This window comes from Xiphias gladius, chromosome 10 (assembly GCF_016859285.1).
Source record: "Xiphias gladius isolate SHS-SW01 ecotype Sanya breed wild chromosome 10, ASM1685928v1, whole genome shotgun sequence".
NCBI lineage: Eukaryota > Metazoa > Chordata > Actinopteri > Istiophoriformes > Xiphiidae > Xiphias > Xiphias gladius.
Window position 1 is genome coordinate 12,187,976 of NC_053409.1, and position 23,738 is coordinate 12,211,713.

The following is a 23,738-nucleotide window of genomic DNA, read 5'->3' on the forward strand; positions in this document are numbered from 1 at the left end:
AAACAGCTTATTCAAGGATGAGAGCAGTGAAATTAACAAAGGGTGCCAACATGCTTTAATTAGCACTTTTCTCTCCCTTTCCATGATGTAATTTTAAGGAGAGCGGGGCATGTTGCAGTGTGTAGGAACATAATGTCTGTCACCTCGATAATTTCGCAGCATAGTTCGTTTTCATTCCTGCTGGATATAATGACTTTTACATTCACTGTTTTTGGAAGGTGGGAGTGTTTGGGAGTAGAGTCAAGTTCTGCTTTTCTTTTTTTTTTTTTCTTTTCTTTTTTTTCATGCACAGTTAAAAAGTTAAACAGAAACTTTTCTCTCATGCGCCACTTGCTCCAGACTACTCCGGTAGACACTACTACCAATGCAAATCAAAGCATCTGCCATTTATGAGAGGCAGCAATCTAGATCATCCTTTCCCGGTGCATCAGAAGGCCAGTGTGGCTAATTATATCACCACAAACCAAATACTGCTGATGCAATGACATAAAGACGTATTTCAACTGAAGGATGAACTTTGGCACAATAACACTGACTCTTATTGGTTAAAATTAGAAAGATCATAAATCGCACACTGAAGCATGCAGTATCAGGGAAATATAAACCAATCATTGACTCAGTGTTGGGTCAGTAAAAAATGAGGACTCGCGCTGAGGACATCAGGGTATCTGATATATGGGATAGTAGAAAGATGATGTCATCTGAACAAACAGAGACAGAGGTCTTTGGCCTGCTCCCAAAGAAACAGAATCCTGCTTCCCCCCGCCTCCCCCTCCAACATGCCTTTACCATTTTTGCTTCCTCATCCTTAATCAAGTGGGAAAAAAATTGTTTTTCTTCAGAACAGAGCTCCATTACATTATCTCATCTGCTGTAGTGGCCGGCTACAGTCAATGTCCAGGGTCTGAGGAATGAAGTAGAGAAATGAGACTCTTCTCTGATACAAAAGCAGCATTTGAATTCTGTCCGTTAAAACGTTGATGTTCATTTACTGAGTGATTGGTGAATGGCAGTCAAACTTTTCCATGAGAGCATAATGCAAACAAGTTCAAATCCAAGATGCTGTATTTTAAGTAGATAAAAGAGCACTCAAACAAATAGATTTCCAAAGACGTTTCTGTTGTCCTTTATGAGACCTAGACACCTCAGCAGCTGGCTAGCACCTGCTGCCTTATGCTTCCTATTTCCTTTGTTTACCTCCACAAGCTCTGGAGAGACTGACATCACAGACAATCCTCTGGGCAAAAGGGCAAAAAGAGGTGATTCCTGGAAGTTTTTTTGTTGTTTTTTTTTGGTTTTGTTTTTTTTTTTTTTCAGCGAGCTTGTGTCATGAGAGGAGAGGATCCCAGACACAAGAGACTGAGCGTGTGTCAGGCTGTGAGGTGTGGTGAATAGCATCTTGGCACGGCAGTTTATGTGAAGCTTTACTGCACTGCTATTCAAACGTCTGTACCTAGGCGTTCTGTACAACTTCACTTCTAAATTCCTAATTCAAAGCCCGTCTTTAAATTAAATTAATTGAGTGATAATATGAGAATGACATCACCTGGGTATCATTTTGTTATCCAGACTTTTATAAGTGACTATAAATAGACCTTTGGAAATGTGTTAATGATAAAGTCCTGCAATAAAACTCAATTTTTTAATTCCGTATAATCTGTTTTAGGAATAGTGTGTAATTTAACTAAACCAGTAGTCAGTATACAGAGTAGATTTTTTAATCTAATATTTACCGGTAGAAATTAAACTCTGTAGGAACTTAAAGCACATTAATCTGTGCTTCTTCATATAGGTTACAGGTCAAACTTATGTCAGCATCCCGACACCCAGTCTTAAGAGCTATCATCGAAGAATTGCGAGGGTCAGAAAATTAGTGAATGTATTTCATTTTAATTATACAAGCAATCCCCTCCACTCACCAACATGGAACAAATTACCTTTCAGACCCTTGGCAAAAATAAGCCATAATGTGAAATCCACCTAAAACCATTGCAATGGGAAAAATGAGGTCATCCAAAAGGAAACCAAAGACTTGATTAGAATTTCAAATCTCCCCTCGAAGTGGGGCTTTCCACCTTCTGTGGGGGAGGCAAGGAGGGGGGACAGAGCAGCGAACGAGGGGGGAAAAGGCTACTGAGGTTTCCTCCTTATAGATTGTGTGGAAACACTGGACAGATATCTGGCTGGGGATGAATGCTGAAAAGGTCACCTATAAATAGGGGAAGTTGAAAAAAAAAACTTTGTGGAAATATCAGATAATGACTGGGAGGACACCGAAATAGGATTATGGGTCAAATGAAGTACAGATACTTGGAGATGTGCAAGTTCCTTTTGCATGACACAGAAAGAGTTTCCATTCGTCCCGAAACAGATTGAGGTGCAAATCAGCTAAAGGTGCAATGCCCCTTTCAACCACCAGCAAATCTGAGGCTTGGTAATAAAGCTTAAACTTGGGGTAATAAATTAGCCATGGCTTGGCTGTAAATGACTGTTTCCACTTGGCTCATAAAAAGTTTGCTATGTGCTTGTTTTGCTCAACACTGCATGTGCTTGGCCTGTTAAAATAATAAACTGTTCAATGGTATTATGGTATAAAAAGGGGAAAGGCTTCAGTGCAACAGGCAGCTTTTCAGATAGAATCACAATGTGGCCAATTATTTAGTTGATTCTACGAAATGTCAGTGTACTATCACATACACACAGCCACACAGCAGTCTATGGATTGTCAGGCACACACTCAGTGAAGTTACCAGCATGATGGAGCCGCCCTCTTAAGCAGTTTCTCAGGTAATGTTCTGCTCCAGCACGTGATCCTACATGTTCCCGACTAAACCTCTTGGTTCCAGGGAATACTTGGCTTCCGTCCGAGCCCTCAGAGCACCTGTTGGGCTCCAGAGCTGGTGGGAGGAGGAGCATGCTGCCGTCCCTCTGCAGCCTGCTCCACTACCACATGGGACATTTGGTTTTCATTTCATGACTTCAACTTGTTGCTAACTTGGACCGCACAAAGCATAAGCAGATGGTTTCTGGTAATGGCTCCCTGGAATGGACTAGAAATAGTTAAAAAAAATGTTCAATTTTACTTTTATCTGTAAACTATCTAAAGTGGTAGAGGGAAATCCTCTGCAGAAAACTACTCAATAATCAGAAGGTAAACATGTCCACCCCTGTAAGGATGTCAGTGGAAAATAGGCTTTGATAACATGTACACGATGAGGTAACAGATGGATAAGAGCTTAAAGGGATTCTGACAAAAGAAACAATGAGAGTTCCAATCTGATTTTTTTTAAAAGGAGATATTTAATAATTTCTTTAGAGCCACTGTTGAGTCATCATTTCCACCTTCCCTGCAGATGACCTCTCCTTCTGCCCTAAGAGTATCACCTCCAAGGTATTCCGCTTCAACGTCTCAACCATGGAGAAGAACTCCACCAACTTGTTCCGGGCTGAGTTTCGAGCCCTGAGGATCCCTAACCCCGGCGCCAAGAAAAACGAGCAGAGGATTGAGCTCTACCAGGTGTGTGAACTGACCGTTCAATTCCACTATTAGCAGAGTGCAGGGGGGTAATGTGCTCCTTTTCTCTCAGAAGACCTGTGTAGGTCAGCGGGAAAGATGAAAACATTTATATTAGGGTGTCCAACTCCCTCTCGCCTCTTTTGGTGCACTGATCATTATTCCATGTGCTTACAGTCAAATGGATTTTACATTAGGACAAATTTAAGAGCTTACACAGCCGCCTTTAAGAAACCCTAGATTACCATTCGGCAGTTTCTTCTTTCTTAGCTGTCAATCTCATAGCAGTTGTCCATCCTTGTTAGATCAAGAGAGGCATTATGCTTTCAACAGGGGCTTTATAGATCTGCACCTGCATTTGCGAGTTTATCAGCATTTTTTTTTTTTTTTTTGTGAAGTGTGTGAAAGCTTGCATCTGTTAGATGTCTGTGTGTGGGGTGGCAGCAAGGATGGATTTTTTTTTTTTTTTTTTCAGTTTCCTCATTAATCTCCCGTGAGAGACTAGGAGTAATGATCAGGTTCCAACATTTCCTGCCAGGGAGACAAGCGTCTCCGGACTGCATACCGCCTCTGAGGCAAGGCTCTGGCCAACGCTGAATACAGACTGTCAGACCCTCAGATTGTTTCCAGGGGCCTAAGAGGAGATAGAGGCAGGGTCACCCACTGGGGGAGTAAACGGAGCCGCTCGCTCACCCCCACACTTTTCAGACTAGAGCTGATTGGCAGAGGGCTGACACTGGCAGTCCTCTGGCCCCTCTTCCCCACAGGAAGGCAGATTAGATGCTGACAATGTTCAGGAACCTGGTTATCCATAGCACTGCTGTGTGGTTAAGTGCTCATACCCACCACCCAAACACACACATTTCTCACTACAGATAAACACTTTTGTTCAGAGAAGTGGTGGCGGACACAGGAATGTCTGAAACACACTGTTACAGGCAGATTTCATTTTCCTCCTTCAGTTTCGTACATTTGGGGTCTCGACATGATAACACAGTTGGGATGTGGATGCCTGCAGATATACCTGGAAGCCTGCTCTCTGAACTGTGTGACACTGCATCTAGGAGCCCAGCTAAACTCAAAGTTTGAACTGCTGATGTGAAGGACAGCCAGGTTCTCATTGGCAGGAGGGTAACACGCAGGCATTAACTTGCAAAATGGGGATATCAACATAGGGAGTCACTTTTTCCATGAAGAGTAGACGTTTGGCCCAAGGCATCCCGGAGAGTCTGGCTCAAACAGACAGCTCTGGTTCTGTGTGTCAGTGTGTATGTGCGTAAAAGAGTTTATGCAGCTGGGTCACATTTTCATCTTTCCTTGCAGATCCTCCAGAAAGACGACCCCAAAGCCAAACAGCGCTACATTGGGGGCAAGAACGTCCTGACCAAGGGAACGCCTGAGTGGGTGTCCTTTGATGTTACCGAGACAGTGAGGGAGTGGCTAATGTACCGACGTGAGTGGGTCACCTCGAATTTTCCTTGTATCACATATCCTGCCAAAGGGGACTAGTTCATTTAAAATGAAGGATTAATCCTCTGGGAAAAACATCAGCTCCTTACATCCTTCTTCTCTTGTTTCCCCTCAGAGACCAATTTTGGTCTGGAAATCAGTGTGCATTGTCCCTGCCATACTTTCAGGCCTAATGGTGACATTATAGAGAATGCCAACGAGGTGCTAGAGGTCAAGTTCAAAGGTGAGACTGCATTTGATATCTCAGTTATGTGACAAATTAAGATGATTTGGGTTTGTATCAGCAAGCATGTTTTTTGTTTTTTTTTCCCCCCCAGAGTGTGTTATAACCCTGCTTTAGTCAGTTAATATTTCAGTTTAAAAAGGTATTAAGAAAGTGTTGAAAACCATATTGCCAATCATTCAAACTCATTTATATAAATCCGCATGAATAATATCAAGACTGGAAAAAAGAAAATCATTAGCTGTCAAATTCAGAGGACTTTCCTTACTGTATGTCCCTCAGTTCACTGCACGCCACTGCATAGCGTGAAGTTATAGGAACAACATATCTTGTTGGACACAAAACTTGAAATGTAAAAACCATGAGGTGTGGATTTAGACGGATTATTTGCCACTATTTCTCGGATTGGATACAGTAACAGATTTTCTTAACGTTGGACAGAGCTAGGCTAACATTTCCCTCTTTTGAGTGTCAAAGCTAAGCTAAGCTAACTTGTTACTGGCTATAGCTAAATATTTTGGGTGCATACATGAGAGTGGTATCAATCTTCTCATCTATCTCTTAGAAAGAAAGCAAATAAGCGTATTTTCCTTTAAATATCTTGCACATCAAGCTCCTAAATAATCCACTTTAAGACTACATCTCAATCCCAGTCTCGCCTGTTGTGCATTGAGTCCAGACTCTTTCTTTTGTGGGTTTCCAAGATTTTTTGTGTTGTCCTGTCTGTGGTTGCTCAGTCTGTATTTGGTCAGAATTAGTCTCTGCTTTTGATCTCTCATAGAGAAAAGATGTTCTGCCAGTTTGCATTCACAATCAAGATCCAGATAAGAGTTCAGTTTGTTTAAAATGTTTGATTTGTCTAATGTTTCAGATAGGCATCTCTTGTTTGTTGAAAAATTCAGTTTATTCTGATTAGCGCTAATAGGCAGTGCTGGTTTTAGGATGATTTGCATAAGCGGGTCTCAGGACCAGTTGATATAAGAAGCTCTTTTTAGGTTCAGGTTTTAGTTTTGATGCCTGCTTTAGATGTTTCCAAAATTTTGTAATTATCTTTTGATTATTAGTGGAAGCTGGCATGTAATGGTTGGTCATTAGCTTTTCTTTTGATGTTTAACATGGTCCTAAAATTCTGTCTATAGGAAGCTTCAATGCAGTATTGGCAGATTGGACTCTATACTATGGCCTGGGTGAAAGTCCAAATTTTTCTGGATTTTTTCTTAATTTCGAATAAGGGTTCAGCGGGCCTTTTATTTCATTGTATTTACTGCCAGATTGAAGTTACCTGAGGCTTTGTTTTTGAGTACTACCTAGTCATTGTGCAGGGTGTGTTATACAAAAATGTTTCCTGGGAAGATTGAGAATCTGATTATAATACACTTACAGTCACAATATTCTCTTTATTATGAGACTGGTCTCAAAAAAAAAAAATTCAATCCAGACATCAACATGTTCCTCTAGCAGCGTTACTCTTTGAGTTCTTTTTGTTAAGATAATGGGTTTCCTTTCTGAGAGGAAGAGAGAGACACAGAGCATGGGAATACAATTGATCTGGTATCTCACTTAGCATTGGAGCCCCCAGGCCCTCGGTCCTGGGAACACTCCCGACTGGCTTGGCCACAAGGAATGTGCTGCCACGGTGCTCAGACGTTTGGCCCCGAATTAAAGAGGGGCGTACATATCCACCAGCAGCATCTCTCCTGAGATATCCACTGCTTAAGCTATCAGGGGTAGAGTGGATGAGCAGACACAGGCCCAGGGGGGAAAATGGAGGAAAGAAGGAAGTTAGAGGGACCAGTGTTAAATAAGAAGGAAGAAAAGTGAGCCAGAAATGAACAAAGCCCGGCATGGAGATTACAGTATCCTGATGTAAAAGTTTCAGCTGACTACATTGATTAGAGTTGAGTTGTGGTTCTTGAAGTCCAGGCATCTTACAACTCACAACAAATCTTCTGTATCTGTGAGTAGGTTATTTCTGGATATCCTCAAGACTAACTGACTTGCTCCTGCAGGTATGGAAGCAGAATACGACCCCGTGAGCCGTGTGAAAAAACAAAAGGAGCAGCTCTACCCCCATCTCATCCTCATGATGCTCCCTCCCCACAGGCTGGATGCCCAGTCCTCTTCCCGCAGGCGCAAGCGGGCACTTGACACCAATTACTGCTTCAAGTAAGGCACATTTTCTCACCCTGGAAAATGTTATGCACCGTTGGGCTATTCTCATCATCTTAAACTTTCCAAAGTAATTTCTCTGGCTGCACCTGCACTGTCAGTTTTGGAGATTTGACCACTGGGCTAGTTGCAAATAAAAATGGCAGCTATTTTTGTCTTGCAGGCAGGGGGTTACATTATATTGTCAAGTAGTATACCAGCCAAGGCAACATGAAATGGAAATATCAGCTGTCACTTCTCACAAAGATGGCAGGGAGGAAGAGTGCATGGGCACGGAATACATAGATTAAGCCTGTTAATCAGGCAGGCGAGCATGACACAGGTATTGGCTGATACAAGTTGGGATCTGTCCCAGTACGAGCAAACGGTACCTCCTCTTAATATGCTGTCTCCTCAGCTCTGGATTTCCTCTGTCAGGCTGACAGGCAGCACCAAAGACACCTGGGCTACCTCCAAGAGGGAAAATAAGGGCACACCTAAGAGTGGAATTTCTTAACTTATTTCTCATCTCTGGCTGTGAGGCTGTGGGGAGGAAAATGTTTACAACTCTTAACTCTTGAAGAGCGTAATCCTCACTGTCCTCTCTTGTCTGCAGCAATTACGAGGAGAACTGCTGCGTGCGACCACTATATATTAATTTCCGGCAGGATTTGGGCTGGAGGTGGATCCATCAGCCGGAAGGGTACTATGCTAACTTCTGTTCTGGTCCCTGTCCTTACCTACGCAGTGCAGACACCACCCACAGCTCGGTGAGACAAAGTGCCACAACACATTTAAGTCATGTACCTGTTTGGGAGACGTGTTTGCTGATCCCTGTCTCCTTCTTCTCCTTCTTATAGCTGCTGAGCCTCTACAACACCTTGAACCCCGAAGCATCCGCCTCCCCCTGCTGTGTTCCTCAGGACTTGGAGCCCCTCACCATTCTATACTACGTGGGTCGCTCCCCTAAAGTCGAGCAGCTCTCCAACATGGTCGTCAAGTCCTGCAAGTGCAGCTAAACTTCAGAGCTTCAGGGCCCGGCGAGAGACATGGGATGTGACGGCTCCCAGCACTACTCAGGAGCGGGTATGAGGGGTTAGAGGGGGCGCGGTACAGTTTGTCCTCCATGAGTACCTCTCCCCTCTGCTTCAGCCCTGCCCGAGCTCTATCACGAAAATCAAAGATGCAGTCCACCACTCTGCTCACCATCATTGGCAGAATTTACCTAAAAGACTCGTCAAACACCACTTCACCAACAGCGCTCTCAAACCCATCAGACCTCTTGTTGACCTTCAACAATCGCCTTTTGACATCGGCGTTTCTCATGTTTTTTTTTTATATTGCAGCATTTTGAACAGCCTGTACCTCAGTGTTACGTGCCATTGGTATTCAGAACCGTTTTTCAACTAAAGAGGAACAGAACAATAATTGTCTTGCAATGACCACTGCATTTTCAAGGACATAAAATAATTGCAGTCAAAAAAAAAAAAAAAAAAAATGACTGAGAATGCAGACTGAACTCAGCATGACAGAAGTATGTCAAAGAGGGTAAGATAAAATGATCCCTTGGCTCTGACTCACAGGACACCGTTGAATGTCCGAGCTGGAAACTGACGCTGTGTACGCCACAGCTCCCTACACTGTTTATTTAGGATTAAATGCTGTTTAATGAAAATTATTTTAGGAAAAAAAAAAAGAAAACATGCTGGAAACCAACCGTTTTTTCAAAGTAGTATTTCCATGGTTATGTTTACCTCTGAAATGCAGCAGGATGGTGATTCCAGGGATTGTTTCGTTTTAAAGTGAAGCCTTTCTGTTGTATGAGACGATGTATGTCACTAAGTGAACACTTAACTAGATCACGAACTGTAAATGTTTTTCTTATTACTCTTGGAAACACTTTTTTAATTAAAATATGAACAGTTGGATAGAATTGTTCAATTTTCATTATTGTTGAGTTTTTATGTTTTCTTTAAGTATTTTAGAGCACTTTATTTTAAAGGGTAATAGGGTAAATTTAGATGACCAAAGTGAATACATCCAGTGTACAGTGACAACTTCCAGAGTACAGTATGTGGGGTGAACTAATACATTTACTGACATGATCAGCATGTTTCAATGTTTTCAAGGTATTCATGTCAATGTGGCTTGCTACAAACGGCCTCACTGATTCCAAAAGTATTACATTTCCATGTGGGGTGAACTAATACATTTACTGACATGATCAGCATGTTTCAATGTTTTCAAGGTATTCATGTCAATGTGGCTTGCTACAAACGGCCTCACTGATTCCAAAAGTATTACATTTCCATGCGTGTGTGATGTAAACAATCAGGAACAAAACAGATTAAAATATCAGACTGTAAACAATGTTGTATAGCCACAGTAGATTATACACATTGATTTGGATTCTACTGTTGGATTCTTGTAATACAGCATGCACTGGCTTTAACAGTAGAAAATGCACAACATGAAGTTTAACCTCAATCACTACAAAAAAAGAAAAAAAAAATCAAGTACAATCAAGTGTAATAAAACCAGTTCTGTTGTGCTGCATTGAAAACTACAATCTGTGCAAACCCACTGATAATAATCATCGGTTGATATGACAAATACATGCATGAAATTCAAGTATTTCTGACAAAGTCATCATAAACATATGCTGAATCTACTGATATATAACAGAGATGTTTTATTCTATTAACACGCCCTGAGTGAACTTGCTATATGGTCCTAAGAAGCAGAATATCCGCAAGGATAATGGTCTGCTGGTGCAGCATTAACCTTCAATGTGGGCAAGGCTGTGCATAACCGTAAGACCTCTTTATGTTATGCTTTGAGCTACATAAACGGCCAAGAAGACCTGTTGCTGGACAAAGTACAGTAAATAAACACTAATACAACAACAATACTTTACATATTATACCAAAGATATTGAATTGGGTCCACCCAAGGAAAACACCCTCAGCATCTCCACGGTTTACAGGAATTTATCACAAGCTCGCTGAATTCTTGATAGAAAACTTAAACCCACTTTCAATAGTGTTGTATCATTTTTGTAAACAGGGAACAAGGCAGCAAGCAATTGTATTTAAACTCTAAAAATCAGAATTTTCTTTTCAAGCCCACAAGTAAAGGATGCTCTACTTTAACAGATCCTGAGGCAATGGCCATAGAGTCTGATTTGGCAACAAGGACTGGCAGTTGGAGTGTCTTAAAGCCAGAAGACACACATGAAAGGAGCTTCTCTCAATGCTCACCCTTCATGGCAGCGAGATGAGAAGCTACTCAGGCCATCTCTACATTAGTTGTCAAAAACTTCTTGAGGAAAAAAACAATCGACTTGAATAGCTAGTGGTGCACATGCCACTGCATGAGCAAAGAATAAAAGGTTGAATCCTGTTGTTAAAATACCAATAGGGCTTGAAGAACCATCTGCTGACAGCTATCTGTCAGTGAAATCTTTCTGTGGCACCAGTAGCATGGAGAGAATGAGGGCGGGCAACTGTTGGGATATAGAATGAATGTAGCTAAGGGGGATGAGGGGAGGGAGGGGCGGGAGCTGAAAAGCCCATCTGATGTTGAGCTGCGCAACAAAATCCCAACCTGCGTCAAAGCTGGGCATTCCTGGCCTGGCACACTATCCCCTCGCATGTCTTCGGCTGTATCATAGAGAAATTAATAGGACCCTATTTGATGTCTGGCATGCTTTCATCTGTTGCTGATGTCCTTTCCCAGAATACACCTCTGTGGGGATGTAGTTACATGCAGAGACACCTGTCAGGCCGGCAGAGCGGTAGGACGTGCCTCTGGTCGCCTTCTTGTCATCTGTGACTGGGCTCCTGGTCCTGGAACAGCTTGCGGTACACAGACAGACCTTGAGAGCGACAGAAGAATGAAAAATTAGTACAAGGGGTAAAAAGGCAGTTGAGGGTCTTCCTCATGCGTGCACATAGAAATGTTTGTGTCAAACCTGAAAGAGTTTTTCTTCAGATGAGCCCACTAAAACCCTCCTGGTGAAGGTTCTGTTGATCTTTTTAATTATTCATGGTCAAGTGGTTACCAGCAGACCTGAGCTCAGTCAGCACAGTGCTTAGCCTTTTGTCCGACTGTCCCTCCACTCTCAGCCCGCTCGCCCCTCATCCTATCGGCTGGCACGCAGCCAGGCATCCAGTAGAAAAGGCATTCCAATTACAGTCAGAGCTGCCGTGTTTGTGCTCCCAAACAGTATTCCCTTTCATTCCCTCTTTGCGCACACTGTTTATTTTGGTGCTCTTTTACACTGTGGGGCCTGACTGAGCTGGAAAACGAAAACATCTCCCCAACTTCCAATCCGATGACATGACCGCTGGAAGCTCTTCCTCTAGCTCAGCAAAAGAAAGATAAAGGGACAATATTCTCTCTAACATACCCCATTCCAAGTGTCACTTGGAGCTAAAAATGACCGAAGAAATGATGTCAACAGTTTGTTTCGATGGCAAATTAACCCCAAAAATCTAACAAATGTAACAGAATAACAGTATTAACAGTTTGGATCTTGACGTGCTTGCAACTTACACTCAGATACAAAGGAATTCAAAACCATGCACTGTAGTTTTTATCTACGAGTAAGATACCTAATAAAATAAAATACATTGTTTAAAGACAGTAATTCACAAAGTAAAACAGTGTTTTGGTGACTGCTTTGAATCAAATATCCATTCACGTCCATAATACAACTGAAAAGGGGATGACTGCCAGTAGCTACCTTTCCATCCCAACAAGGCATCATACAGTCTTATTTTGATAGAGGCCTAAGCTATTCGTCCTGACATGATCAGACTCCCATTAAAATGGCACAAGTGAAGCATTCATTTCCTTCTCAAACCAAGTAAAGTAATAAATCTCCTCACAGTCACCGACTGTGAAGCCCTGAGAACGTCAACAAAACGTCAAGGTAAGGATTGCAGAATACATTTGGTCGATATAATCTAGGTTTGGAAGTTCTGATAGGGCCTCATCAAAATCCTCCCCTCATCTCATGTCAAAAATTAACAAATAAAAAATAGGCAAAGAAAGGGGGGAGGGGGTGAGTGAGCAGGAAAAAGTTTTCAGAGGATAAAAGGAGAGTTGTGTGAGCAAAGAGAGGAAGAGATTAAGAGAGTGCACGAGAGAGAGATAAAGAAAGAGTGTGATTTATGATGGTTGACAGCTGATCATAGAGAATGCTCTCCATTTGGAACCGCTCTAACTCCCTGTCAGAGTTGATCAGGGGAGCTCAGTCATCTCGCTACAAAGGTACACTGGGCAGCCAGAAAGACCTGACGCACTCCTAAGCTCCCACAAAGGCTGTGCCCCCTCTAATAACACGCTCCCCTCTCCCAGTACACCACACAGAGTCTCTGTGTTACATTCTCAATGCATGGTTAAACCTGCCTTGCTAACTGATTCTGGTGCTTACTGTTTTCTTTCTTTCTTTTTTTTTTTTGGTTCAGAAATTTTTTTTTTTAAAGCCAAGAGTGAGGCATCTCCCCCACCCTTTGCGCCCTGAACGACGGAAAAAATGCATTCATGAAATTCAGAAGCTGCTCCCAACGGATCCTATTACAGTAATTGATGAGTTTATAAGATGTTTGTTAACTTAAGCCAACCTTCATAGTTTGGGGGGAAGAGGGAGAATGAAAAGAAATGTTCTAGTCACAGACACACATTTTCTTTTGGTGGGTGGGTGGGTGGGTGGTGGGAGGCGGTGTACAGCTAATGTATTTTTCCGAGAAGCTGATCTCTGAGTCGGCTTGACTGTGACACTCGCATGATGTGATGAATGGTATGATTTGCTAATACTAATGTATAGTAGGTCTCTGGAAAATGCGCTTGATCAGACAAACAGATGTGTCCATAAGCGCAAAGTGCTTAATACCACAGTTACTGCAATAAGCTCAACACTTCGCTCAGGATGGAAAGAGCTGTGGAAAGAGGGCTGGGTGACAGGGCACACGCAAAAGCTGAGCTACATTTTCATTCTCTTGTTGTGATTTCTGGGGTACAACTGGACAGAGCTGTTGGCTTACAGACAGTAATTACGGCTGTGTAGGAACGGCCAACAGATGGGAATGCCCAAACTGTTCCCATCACTGGATCTCATTACAAAAGAGAGATGTTATCATTGTTATGCCTCTATATCCTTCAGCAGACACTGCGTGTGTCCAGGACCTCTAGTCTTATATCTATATGATCAAACAGCATATTATTGTGCTGGAAAGTTTCGTTACGCCCATTCAGCTCTGGCTGCCTCTACCAACTCTAAAGAGGGTACAGCACAAGTCATTGTAACAAAACCAATAAAACCTCAATTATACTCTTCAAACACAGTTGTAATGAAAGTTTGTACAATTATTATTCTGACAATGTAGTTATCTTTTACTGTGTGCAAAATACATTTACACATCCTGCACACCACTGAGCAAGCAGGAGCTGGGTAAAAATATCCAGTGGTGTTTATCAGTCCTCCATGGGGAATGTCCACTATGCCTGGGTGTAATCACTGATACTGGCACAGAGAGGGCATAATATCCCTCCCTTGCCTGTGGACTACAATGCCAACAGGCCAAGTTACAGTACGATATTCTACCAAGTGCGTGTAAAACTGCAGCATCAGACCCACCTGTTTTACCGCAGATGGCTTCGTAGACCATATGCTGGCCGTTGGACACGGTTCCACTGGCTGAACTCTCTGAGGGCGTCTGCCTGTTAAACAGACACAAGATAAGTGTCAGTGAAGACCGTATAAGATCCTTCAATGAGGCGCTACACAGCAACAAACTGTATTTGAAAAACCATGCTTATTGCGACAGTTCTAGACCAAGCCGTTAGGAAACATCATTTGATTTATCCATCAAGCGTATTGTTCTACTTAGAGCTAAATATACAAACAAATGCTACAAACCCTATCCGTCATGTGTGTGCATGATGTCTGATGAGTCATGTAGTCAGTTTCAAACAGTTTGTGCGTGCGTGTGCAGTCAGTGGAGACTAGTGGGGGTTAAGTGTTTACTGAGTGCTTCTCTTGAGCTATTGTGACAAGAAAGGGGCAAATTCCTGCTCCTTGTCCTGGGTGATGTGATTTTCACATTGGCAAGATTATTGTGGTGATTACTGACTATGTGGAACTGCAGACAATGGCTACAGACAGAAAAGGCACATACACAATCTTTCTTATAGGGTGAATAGTGAAAACAACAGTACAGTATCTACTTGGTATTTTTAAATCAAAGAGCTTCATAAACAAGTCTGGAGATCATATACAACAGATTACATAGCCTTTTTCAAATAATCAGAGGGCAAATACAGTGTTTTCACAGAGAAAACCATTATATGAACTGTTGAAGCGCAGAGCAGGAGCAGACATGTCTGTAACCTTATACATTAAATCTGTTAAGCATTTTTTAGGGGGAACAATAAATAAAGCTTAGCTGGCATTAACCTCTCGCCCCATAACAGCAGCTTGCCAAAGGAGCATTAACACAGTAATAAGGGTACACACTGCCTCCTTGTAAGGGGCTGCACAGTTGTTCTTTCATACCATTACACAACCACAAATAGAACTGGCCCACTTTAAGCGTGGCATACCTCGACAGGAAGTAACCCCTTTCATATTGAGAGGGGAAAAAAACTTGACCTCCGGGTTCTTCACATCACTTTCTTTGTCAACAGTCTCTCACTCTGTCAGTTCAAGAGCCAGGCAGCAGCCGCAAACACAGTATGTGAGAACTGAATCTGAACTTGCAGTATGTGCAGAGGATATAGAAGCCCAAAGTTGAAAATGTCACACTGCTCACAGAGAGCCGAAGTTCTTATGTAAATATAGATGATGCGCAGCTTTACTTTTTGTGCCTTCAGGTAGCTGGTATGTCTTAATGTTGCTCAGACCGACCAAAGGGAATAACGCTTAACCATAAACACACTTTTGGCAGCCTCTGTGTGTATACAGTATCCTGTGAAAATAACTACTGTTGTGGCTGATTAATAGGGAGTGAAAGCAGCAGCGAGACTGACATTAATGGCACTGCTGTAATTGTCACCCTATTAGTAATGCCACACGACAGCCTGGGTTTCTGTCGTTACAGCTGCGACTAGCCAAACCTTGCAAACAAAATACCAAACAGGCTCATTTATTTGTGTTACAAATTGCTCCTTTCAAAGCCTTCACTGAAGTCATACCACTTTGAGTCCTTGCAGCCCCTCGAGTTGGAAGCTGTGGTATGTTGATAGACCAGAGAGCCCTGCCCTGCTGAGTGTGATACCAATATGAAACACATTTGCTTCAAGCAAGTGTACTGCATGTTAGTTGAGCTTAAAAATCAAAGGCACTGTCACTCAGAAACTTTGCTAAGGCCTATTCATCTTAAAATAAAACAGAATGCTGACTAGTCACTCAGCCCAATCACTGTTTTGAGTCAGCACTTTCAAACAAAGTTGACTGCATAGCACTCTTGTAGGATTTTGTCTTGCAGGCCTACAGAGGAAATAATTTGGCCACATCAACAAAAATCTTCACTCTATTTCCTTTGCCAAACAAGACCAAAAACCAAATGTCATTCTGATAAATAGCTTCAGCTAACAACTGTCAAAGATCATCAGTGGTGTACTACTCATGGGAGAGACAGGCAAGATCAGTGCTGGTAAATTTATATCAACACTTTTACAGTTCAGAGGAAGGTGTTTGGAGGGCAGGGTAACCTTGAACTGTTTAAATACACCCAGCACAGTGATTCTATTATAAGTTGGAGGAGCTTACGCCTACACTGGGATAAATTTCAGATGTGACTCAGTAACAGAGGTATTGAGTTGCCCCTGAAATGAGCGCTGGAAATAAAGGGAAGCAACTTATTATCCCACCATTTTCTGCAAACAATCATCTCCATTCTCCTGGACAGAGTTTGCCTTTCTCTGTCATTCTTTCTTTTCCCCTCTCTTTATTCTTTCTCTTCATTGTTTCCATCGGTGCATTTTTGGTCCTGAAGCTTCCGTTTTTCCCACACTCACCCCTGTCACACTGGTCGACCACAAGAATGCAGGACAGAGGAGAGTGTGAGGGGGCTATGGAATTCCACATGCAGAGGGTAAACACAGCAACTGCCAGGCAGACACACACACACAGGAGCAAACATGGCACCGACCCGGCTGCCCTAACCTATTCCACAGCCCCTGTGCTACACTGCTGCCCTCTTAACTCTTTACTTGCCAGGCACAGTTTGTCCTGTCAAGTAAGATGACTGAACGTAGGGGCTGTGGGCAGTGCAACCTGCTACTCTCAACCACATTAATCCTCAACTGCTTAGAGTGTCAGCAGGCCTGCGACATTGCTATGAAGGAATTAAGTCACACAGAGAAAAGAACAGTCAGTCTATGGCCCTAACCAAAAACACATACATTGTAACACTGAAACATATATCTCTTCCAGTATCTCTTCTAATCCAGTTGTGTCCTTTCTTCTTACACATAAGATGGAAATGAAGAGCTCCTCACCATTGCAACGGGGTGTTTTAAACAAACAATCAGCACTGATCACAAAAGTTTGCTGTTGTGTAATTTGGCCAGATGTTGCAGTAATAAAGTCATAAAATAAGTGAGGGAAATAGCTGGCAGTTCTGCCCAGTTTCACTCTTTTCCTTTTATTTTCCCTTCAGTGCTCTTCAGCTTATCTCCAAACCAAACAGGATTTAAACAGCACTCGGAGCACGGGCCCTTCCACTGAACCACGTTCTGTTTACGGTTCATGCAGAAATCAGGCCTGTGAGGAGGCTGTTTACTGAACAGGCAGATACACCCTGCAGCCAAAAGACTGGGAGCACTCCACTACACACATATTGTAACTCTCATTAGCATTAGCCGTGTCCTCTTGAACTCACCGATCCCATGAACCCTGTCTTACTCTACAAGCAGGGGCCAATCAACGCCACCCCATTGCAATCGCTTAATGTGCTTTAAATTACACAGTGGCTTCGTTAAACTTTCAGCTATACTCTATTAACTTACAATGATTCAGTTGCAAGGCTGGTCTTACTTGATAAGACGTTTTGTTGCCGTTTTCCTGATCTGTCCCTCTCGAGCGCTGCTGGGTGGCTTTGGGGCGAGAACAGGAGTAACATAGGTCTGGATGTGGCTGTGGCCATGGCTGGGATGAGGCCGAACATGAAAGCTGGATGGAGGGCAGCTGGATGAGTTTGCTGGAGCCTGGGTGTGTGGCGCACTTGTCTGGTCAGGAAATTGAGCCTAAGAGATGAGAATGACAACTGTTATTTTAGGTCAATTGCATTAAAACAATGAAACTACTTTTGATACTTTTATAAACTTAGTTTGCAGTGATAACTTTGATCGTAGTTTAACCTTTATGGACAGTACAGTATAAGGCTGTTAGTATATGAAGAGTAGTTACTCACAAAGATTACACACTGGTCAATCATTAGTAATCCTGTTATCAAACAACTTGGATTGAAGAACAAATTCACTGAGGCCACGTGATATTCATTATTATCAAGACTGGACAAAGCATCACAGAGGTATGGTTCATTTCCAAAACTATTTTGACAAAACTCAAAATGGATATCAAATAATTGGCTGAAACTGACCAGTCTACAGTCATTAACTAAAGGGACTGTATTAGATGTATTAGACAGGGAACTGTCATGTGTGACGTTCCACAAGGATCGATTCTTGGACCATTACTCCTTCTAATATGTGGAAATAATGTGACATCTGTCGTTTATGGTAAACTATTCTGTACTGATACATACCTTGAAAGGTACTTGTGTTTCCCATTTAAACTTGTTTCAAGATTTTTATTTTTGTCTATTTATATCACCCTACTCTATCAACTCTGTGTCCTTATGTAATGTGTATATTTCATGTCATATATGTATGGTTTATGACAAAATAAAATCAAACCCAATTCCTAAAGAGGACTAAGGAAGTGTGATCACATTTGGAATGGGTTAGTCATAGGAAAAAAATGTGGCTTCTTGCCATTAAGGTGAAATATCAAAGTGCTTGAAATGAATTAGTGCAGATATTAGTGAAATGCCATCCGGTATCAAAACAAGCTCAACATTTTTTGTAACTGGCTGCACTGAAAAGCAAATTCTTCACATTATTTATTTGTTTAAACAAGATCTCTTCAAAGGCTTGGGAAGGGGGAAAATACCGTTTTATTTCTGACATAATATTTTAGAGCCACATTTCACTCTGTCCTTGTAGTGCTGGGGAATGCTTTGCATACATTCCTTCCACATCTCATGTCTATGCTATTTTCTCCGCAGCTTTATACGGCTATCTAACAAGCTAATGGTTTTCCAGCTTCACATTGCAGCCGTTCAAAGGGCCGGCGGTGTGACAGGGAATATCTGATGTAATTTCTGTGCTGATAAATGAGAAGCTGAGTTTCCAGGTTGCAAGGCCTATGGTCGCAATTCAGTTTGAGCGGGGCCAGGAAGGGCACCTTTCTTTGGCTGCCAGGTGGCCCCGGGCCAAGCCTGTGGAGGAGCCGTGCAGTCTGCACCCAGTAACTGGAACGTGGACTGGAGCTTCAGAACAGTCCCCTGTCTCTTTCTCTCACACAGGAGTACACAGACATAGACATATATGTACACCAACACTCACACTCTATGAAGCACTTCCTTTTGTGTCTTCAATTAATCCAAATGCATCAATTGATTTTACCAGGCCAGAAAAGCCAACAAGGTGAGTTCAGAAAGATTTAGATAATTCTCTTAGAGTCAAAAATAATGGCTACGTAATACATAAAGCGATACAACTGCCAGGAAAGACAGGCAGGGAGACAGATGTGGGTGGACTAAACAGGGAGGGATGGCAAGGATTTTAGGGAGGGTTGTCTGATTTGATGGTGAGAATATCATATCCAGAGACAGCCATCTTATTCAGTCAGCCTCAGTTTCTGAGGGTTTAACAAGAAGATGGCTTGACAATGTCCGTACTGTGCTATACACATGCAGTCCTTAATGCCACAAACTGTTTCAGATTGAAAGAGGTATTTCTGCTTCCATATTCTTGGAGGATGATGGGACATGTCAACAACAAGAGGAACTTATCAACTCTGTGTCCTTATGTAATGTGTATATTTCATGTCATATATGTATGGTTTATGACAAAATAAAATCAAACCCAATTCCTAAAGAGGACTAAGGAAGTGTGATCACATTTGGAATGGGTTAGTCATAGGAAAAAATGTGGCTTCTTGCCATTAAGGTGAAATATCAAAGTGCTTGAAATGAATTAGTGCAGATATTAGTGAAATGCCATCCGGTATCAAAACAAGCTCAACATTTTTTGTAACTGGCTGCACTGAAAAGCAAATTCTTCACATTATTTATTTGTTTAAACAAGATCTCTTCAAAGGCTTGGGAAGGGGGAAAATACCGTTTTATTTCTGACATAATATTTTAGAGCCACATTTCACTCTGTCCTTGTAGTGCTGGGGAATGCTTTGCATACATTCCTTCCACATCTCATGTCTATGCTATTTTCTCCGCAGCTTTATACGGCTATCTAACAAGCTAATGGTTTTCCAGCTTCACATTGCAGCCGTTCAAAGGGCCGGCGGTGTGACAGGGAATATCTGATGTAATTTCTGTGCTGATAAATGAGAAGCTGAGTTTCCAGGTTGCAAGGCCTATGGTCGCAATTCAGTTTGAGCGGGGCCAGGAAGGGCACCTTTCTTTGGCTGCCAGGTGGCCCCGGGCCAAGCCTGTGGAGGAGCCGTGCAGTCTGCACCCAGTAACTGGAACGTGGACTGGAGCTTCAGAACAGTCCCCTGTCTCTTTCTCTCACACAGGAGTACACACACATAGACATATATGTACACCAACACTCACACTCTATGAAGCACTTCCTTTTGTGTCTTCAATTAATCCAAATGCATCAATTGATTTTACCAGGCCAGAAAAGCCAACAAGGTGAGTTCAGAAAGATTTAGATAATTCTCTTAGAGTCAAAAATAATGGCTACGTAATACATAAAGCGATACAACTGCCAGGAAAGACAGGCAGGGAGACAGATGTGGGTGGACTAAACAGGGAGGGATGGCAAGGATTTTAGGGAGGGTTGTCTGATTTGATGGTGAGAATATCATATCCAGAGACAGCCATCTTATTCAGTCAGCCTCAGTTTGTGAGGGTTTAACAAGAAGATGGCTTGACAATGTCCGTACTGTGCTATACACATGCAGTCCTTAATGCCACAAACTGTTTCAGATTGAAAGAGGTATTTCTGCTTCCATATTCTTGGAGGATGATGGGACATGTCAACAACAAGAGGAACTTGGTCAACTCTGTTCAAACCACAAGACAAAATGAGAAGGGGAATGGAACAGAAAAAGGCAAGGGATCACTTTCATAAAGTGCCTTGCGTAAGGCTACCGGACCAAGCCAAGAGAAATATCACCTCAATTGCATTAATTAAGGGCCAACCAAGATGATGAAAAAACAGTGACGTGAGAGCAACTGCATTACTCAGGACCGATCGGAAAAAAGCGGGTGCATCCAATCATTCCACCCTGTAAGCTGTCCCATGGCACTCTCCCGTCTCCATTTCTCTCCATCCATAGATTGCCTCCACAAAATCCCCTGGAAAATGAATAAATACACTCTTCCTGTTCAGATCCTCTTTCAAAGCAACTGCACAGAAAGATGGAGGGCGTATCTTTTTCTCTAAGCATTAAAATTGCACTGTGCGAAATGACCGAGACCTCTCTACCTTTCTAATCTCACTCTAAAAACAGCCATATCACATCTGTCACGGCTAGTCAGGCATGGCTAAAAGGTTTTTTGTCGCTACATTACTACTGCTGAGAAAATCATATCACAAAATTTTATTTGTGTTGTAATGGGAACACAAATGGAGCTCAAATCTGATATAAACTGCAAGGGTAGGACTTGAAACTCACGATGGACTCTCCGGGGCCGGGGCCTCTCTAGTGCCCTAATGGGCAGCATTCCTTCATTACTCACCTTCCAATATAAGCTTAACTGAGTCACTCAGCCAAACAGTGTAATCTTGGGGTGAGGAGTCATGCTTGGATCTCAAGGAATGAGCTTCCGTTGAGAAGGATGTTCTCACCGAACACCATTTTGTTAAGTGGTTTGGAAAAAGATTCTCAGAATAGCTTTGTAAATGCTAACATGAAAGCTTTCCCTTTTATGTGGGTGTATTTTGCACTATTTTGGACAGCATTGTCATTAGGTAAGGGGATATTTTGTACAGACACAAATATGAGAGTTTTCCTGGGTTATAACTCAATAGTCCTTGTACACGTCGCTCAGTTTTCATGCAATGCTGAATTTAAAGAAAGCCAAAAACAAAAGAAGCTGGACAAAGCATTTTCACTTAACCCTAATACTTAGGAACAAATTATGAGGAATTTAAATTGTGTCAACAACAAATCTCAGTGTCCAGGATTTGTCACAGCTTCTAAACACCCTGGGCAATGGTTAACAGGGAAACCATTTTTCCACCTGGATTTAAGTCCATGTGACTGAAAGTAACTACCCATCTATACTGTAGTTGAAGATAAAAGTTGACCTCTACCAGGACAGGACAGGAGACCTCTGAGGAAGTTCCGATTAAAAATGATAAATGTATTAATTTAAATATCATATTTACCATGAAATAAAGGGGGAAGCAAACCAAAATCTCTCTTATATACCTGGTGTCTGCAATGGCTCTGGTCCAGGAATTGTCGAGACTGCATTTTTTGCTGCTGTAGTTGCTGGATAGCAAACTGAAGCTGGTAGCTGCCCTGTGAGGGCTGGTAGCGCTGCTTCGGGTTCACCCCGGTCACCAAGCTATAGGCATTCTGCATCTGCCCATCCCGAAGACCCTCCTCTTCTTTCAGTGGAGTTTGGCTTGTAGAGCAGAAATGGAGAGAAGTCAGTGAAAAGGTAAGAGGATTTAAATCAACTAAAAACACACACTCACTTTCTCTGCTGGATAATGTAATCTGTCTTGCTTTGTCGTTAATACAATCCGTGTACTGTAAAAGTGTCAGCTCAGTGTTTTGTTATTTGCACTCTAATAGACATTGAATACCTGAGGGTTTCACCTCATGTTGGAATACCCTCCACAACTCACCCTGAAAAGAGACATTTTGTAAATGTGATTATTCACTGTCTTGAGAGTTAGATGATAAGGTTGATACGACTTTCATTTCTATCAGTTTAATATGAAGCTACAGCCAGCTGCCTGTTAGCTTAGCTCAGCATAAAGGCTGGAGACGAGGGGAAAGAGCTAGCCTGGCTCTGGAGGGGCTGGTAAGTGGATTTTTGATACCTTTGGACAGAACCCGGAGAACTGTTTCCACGGTTCCAGTCTTTATGCTAAACCAAGTTAACTGACTGCTGGCTGTAGCTTCATATTAAGATCTTTCATGTAACTCTCAGTAAGAAAGTGAATAAGCGTATTTCCCAAAATGTCAAACTATTCCTTTAAAGCCGTGTACAGCTATGATATGACAATTCTACTATAGCCTTAAAGCATTTGTTGCCATTGACCCACAGGTAGTTTAATACATTTGGTGAGAGTTTAATCCTACTTTAGACACAGAGCACAGACAATAGAATGAGGGAAAGGACACAGGGGAGAAATAGTGTGAAAAAATAGCATCATAGCATATATTAAGATGTAGGGGTGTTAACACAATGTTAAAGTTGTTCCATAAAATAGTCTACTTATATTATTGTTTGTGCTCTCCACTGTGTTTTTCCTTATATCCCTGTGCCCTTTAATAAAGCTAGAATTGACTCAAATACATACTTGTCTTCATAGCTAATAACTACCTGGGATAGTGGTGGTGCACACTTCAGTGGCTCAATCGTGAGCTATAACAGCACAGTATTTGCTACCATCTTATCCTTGTCACTTACCATTCAGCTAAGGCAGAGATTTGGTAGTAACTCATTAACTCCCCCTTTTCCCTCAACGTGTTGCCTTGCAACACCACCAGCAAAAAGTGAAAAAGACAAGGCAGCTCACAGCATCCTGGTCGGTGGCTGCTGGGACCAGAGAAGACTCGAGTCAAAGTGTGCAAATCAGAGTCAAAGTAGAGGGCAAGCCTGTGGCAAACAGAGGCTGAACTAAAAACCTTTCCTCTTTGCCTCAGTGCACCCCGAGCCTCACGTTCCATTCACATCACAAAGCCACAAACTGGAAAGCAAACCTTTTGACGAGCTCCACGAGTTTGTAACTGGATTATCTGTCATTAGAACTAAGCCTGTTTCAGCCTTTTTTTTCCTTTTTGGCTCCTGCTAACGCAATGAGGTGACCAGCCTCTCTTCAGACATGCTTAAATTGAGTCTATGTGGAGTCTGGTGTGCTGCTGTGTATGTACCACCT

At 42.3% G+C, this 23,738-nt stretch overlaps 2 protein-coding genes across 5 annotated transcripts in view; one reads left to right on the top strand and one right to left on the bottom strand.

The window, feature by feature from the left end:
* The window catches only part of tgfb3 (transforming growth factor, beta 3), an 11,261-nt gene extending 1,978 nt beyond the window's left edge, over window positions 1–9,283 (top strand). Inside the window, exons 2-7 of the mRNA XM_040136581.1 lie at window positions 3,354–3,517; window positions 4,838–4,967; window positions 5,100–5,207; window positions 7,217–7,373; window positions 7,972–8,125; window positions 8,216–9,283. Of these exons, the coding sequence (XP_039992515.1) occupies window positions 3,354–3,517; window positions 4,838–4,967; window positions 5,100–5,207; window positions 7,217–7,373; window positions 7,972–8,125; window positions 8,216–8,374 (872 nt within the window). The 3' untranslated portion in view covers window positions 8,375–9,283. The remainder of the gene's footprint in view (window positions 1–3,353; window positions 3,518–4,837; window positions 4,968–5,099; window positions 5,208–7,216; window positions 7,374–7,971; window positions 8,126–8,215) is intronic.
* A 270-nt stretch (window positions 9,284–9,553) lies between these two features.
* Window positions 9,554–23,738, bottom strand: part of ttll5 (tubulin tyrosine ligase-like family, member 5) — a 48,637-nt gene continuing 34,452 nt past the window's right edge. The window contains exons 28-31 of one of the 4 annotated variants that reach the window (XM_040136577.1): window positions 22,054–22,252; window positions 17,401–17,609; window positions 13,999–14,081; window positions 9,554–11,232 (exon numbers count right to left, since the gene is read on the bottom strand). In XM_040136577.1, the coding sequence (XP_039992511.1) occupies window positions 11,180–11,232; window positions 13,999–14,081; window positions 17,401–17,609; window positions 22,054–22,252 (544 nt within the window). In that variant the 3' untranslated portion in view covers window positions 9,554–11,179. Of the gene's footprint in view, window positions 11,233–13,998; window positions 14,082–17,372; window positions 17,610–22,053; window positions 22,253–23,738 lie in introns of those variants that run through there. The other 3 variants (XM_040136578.1, XM_040136579.1, XM_040136580.1) reach the window with 3 other exon arrangements.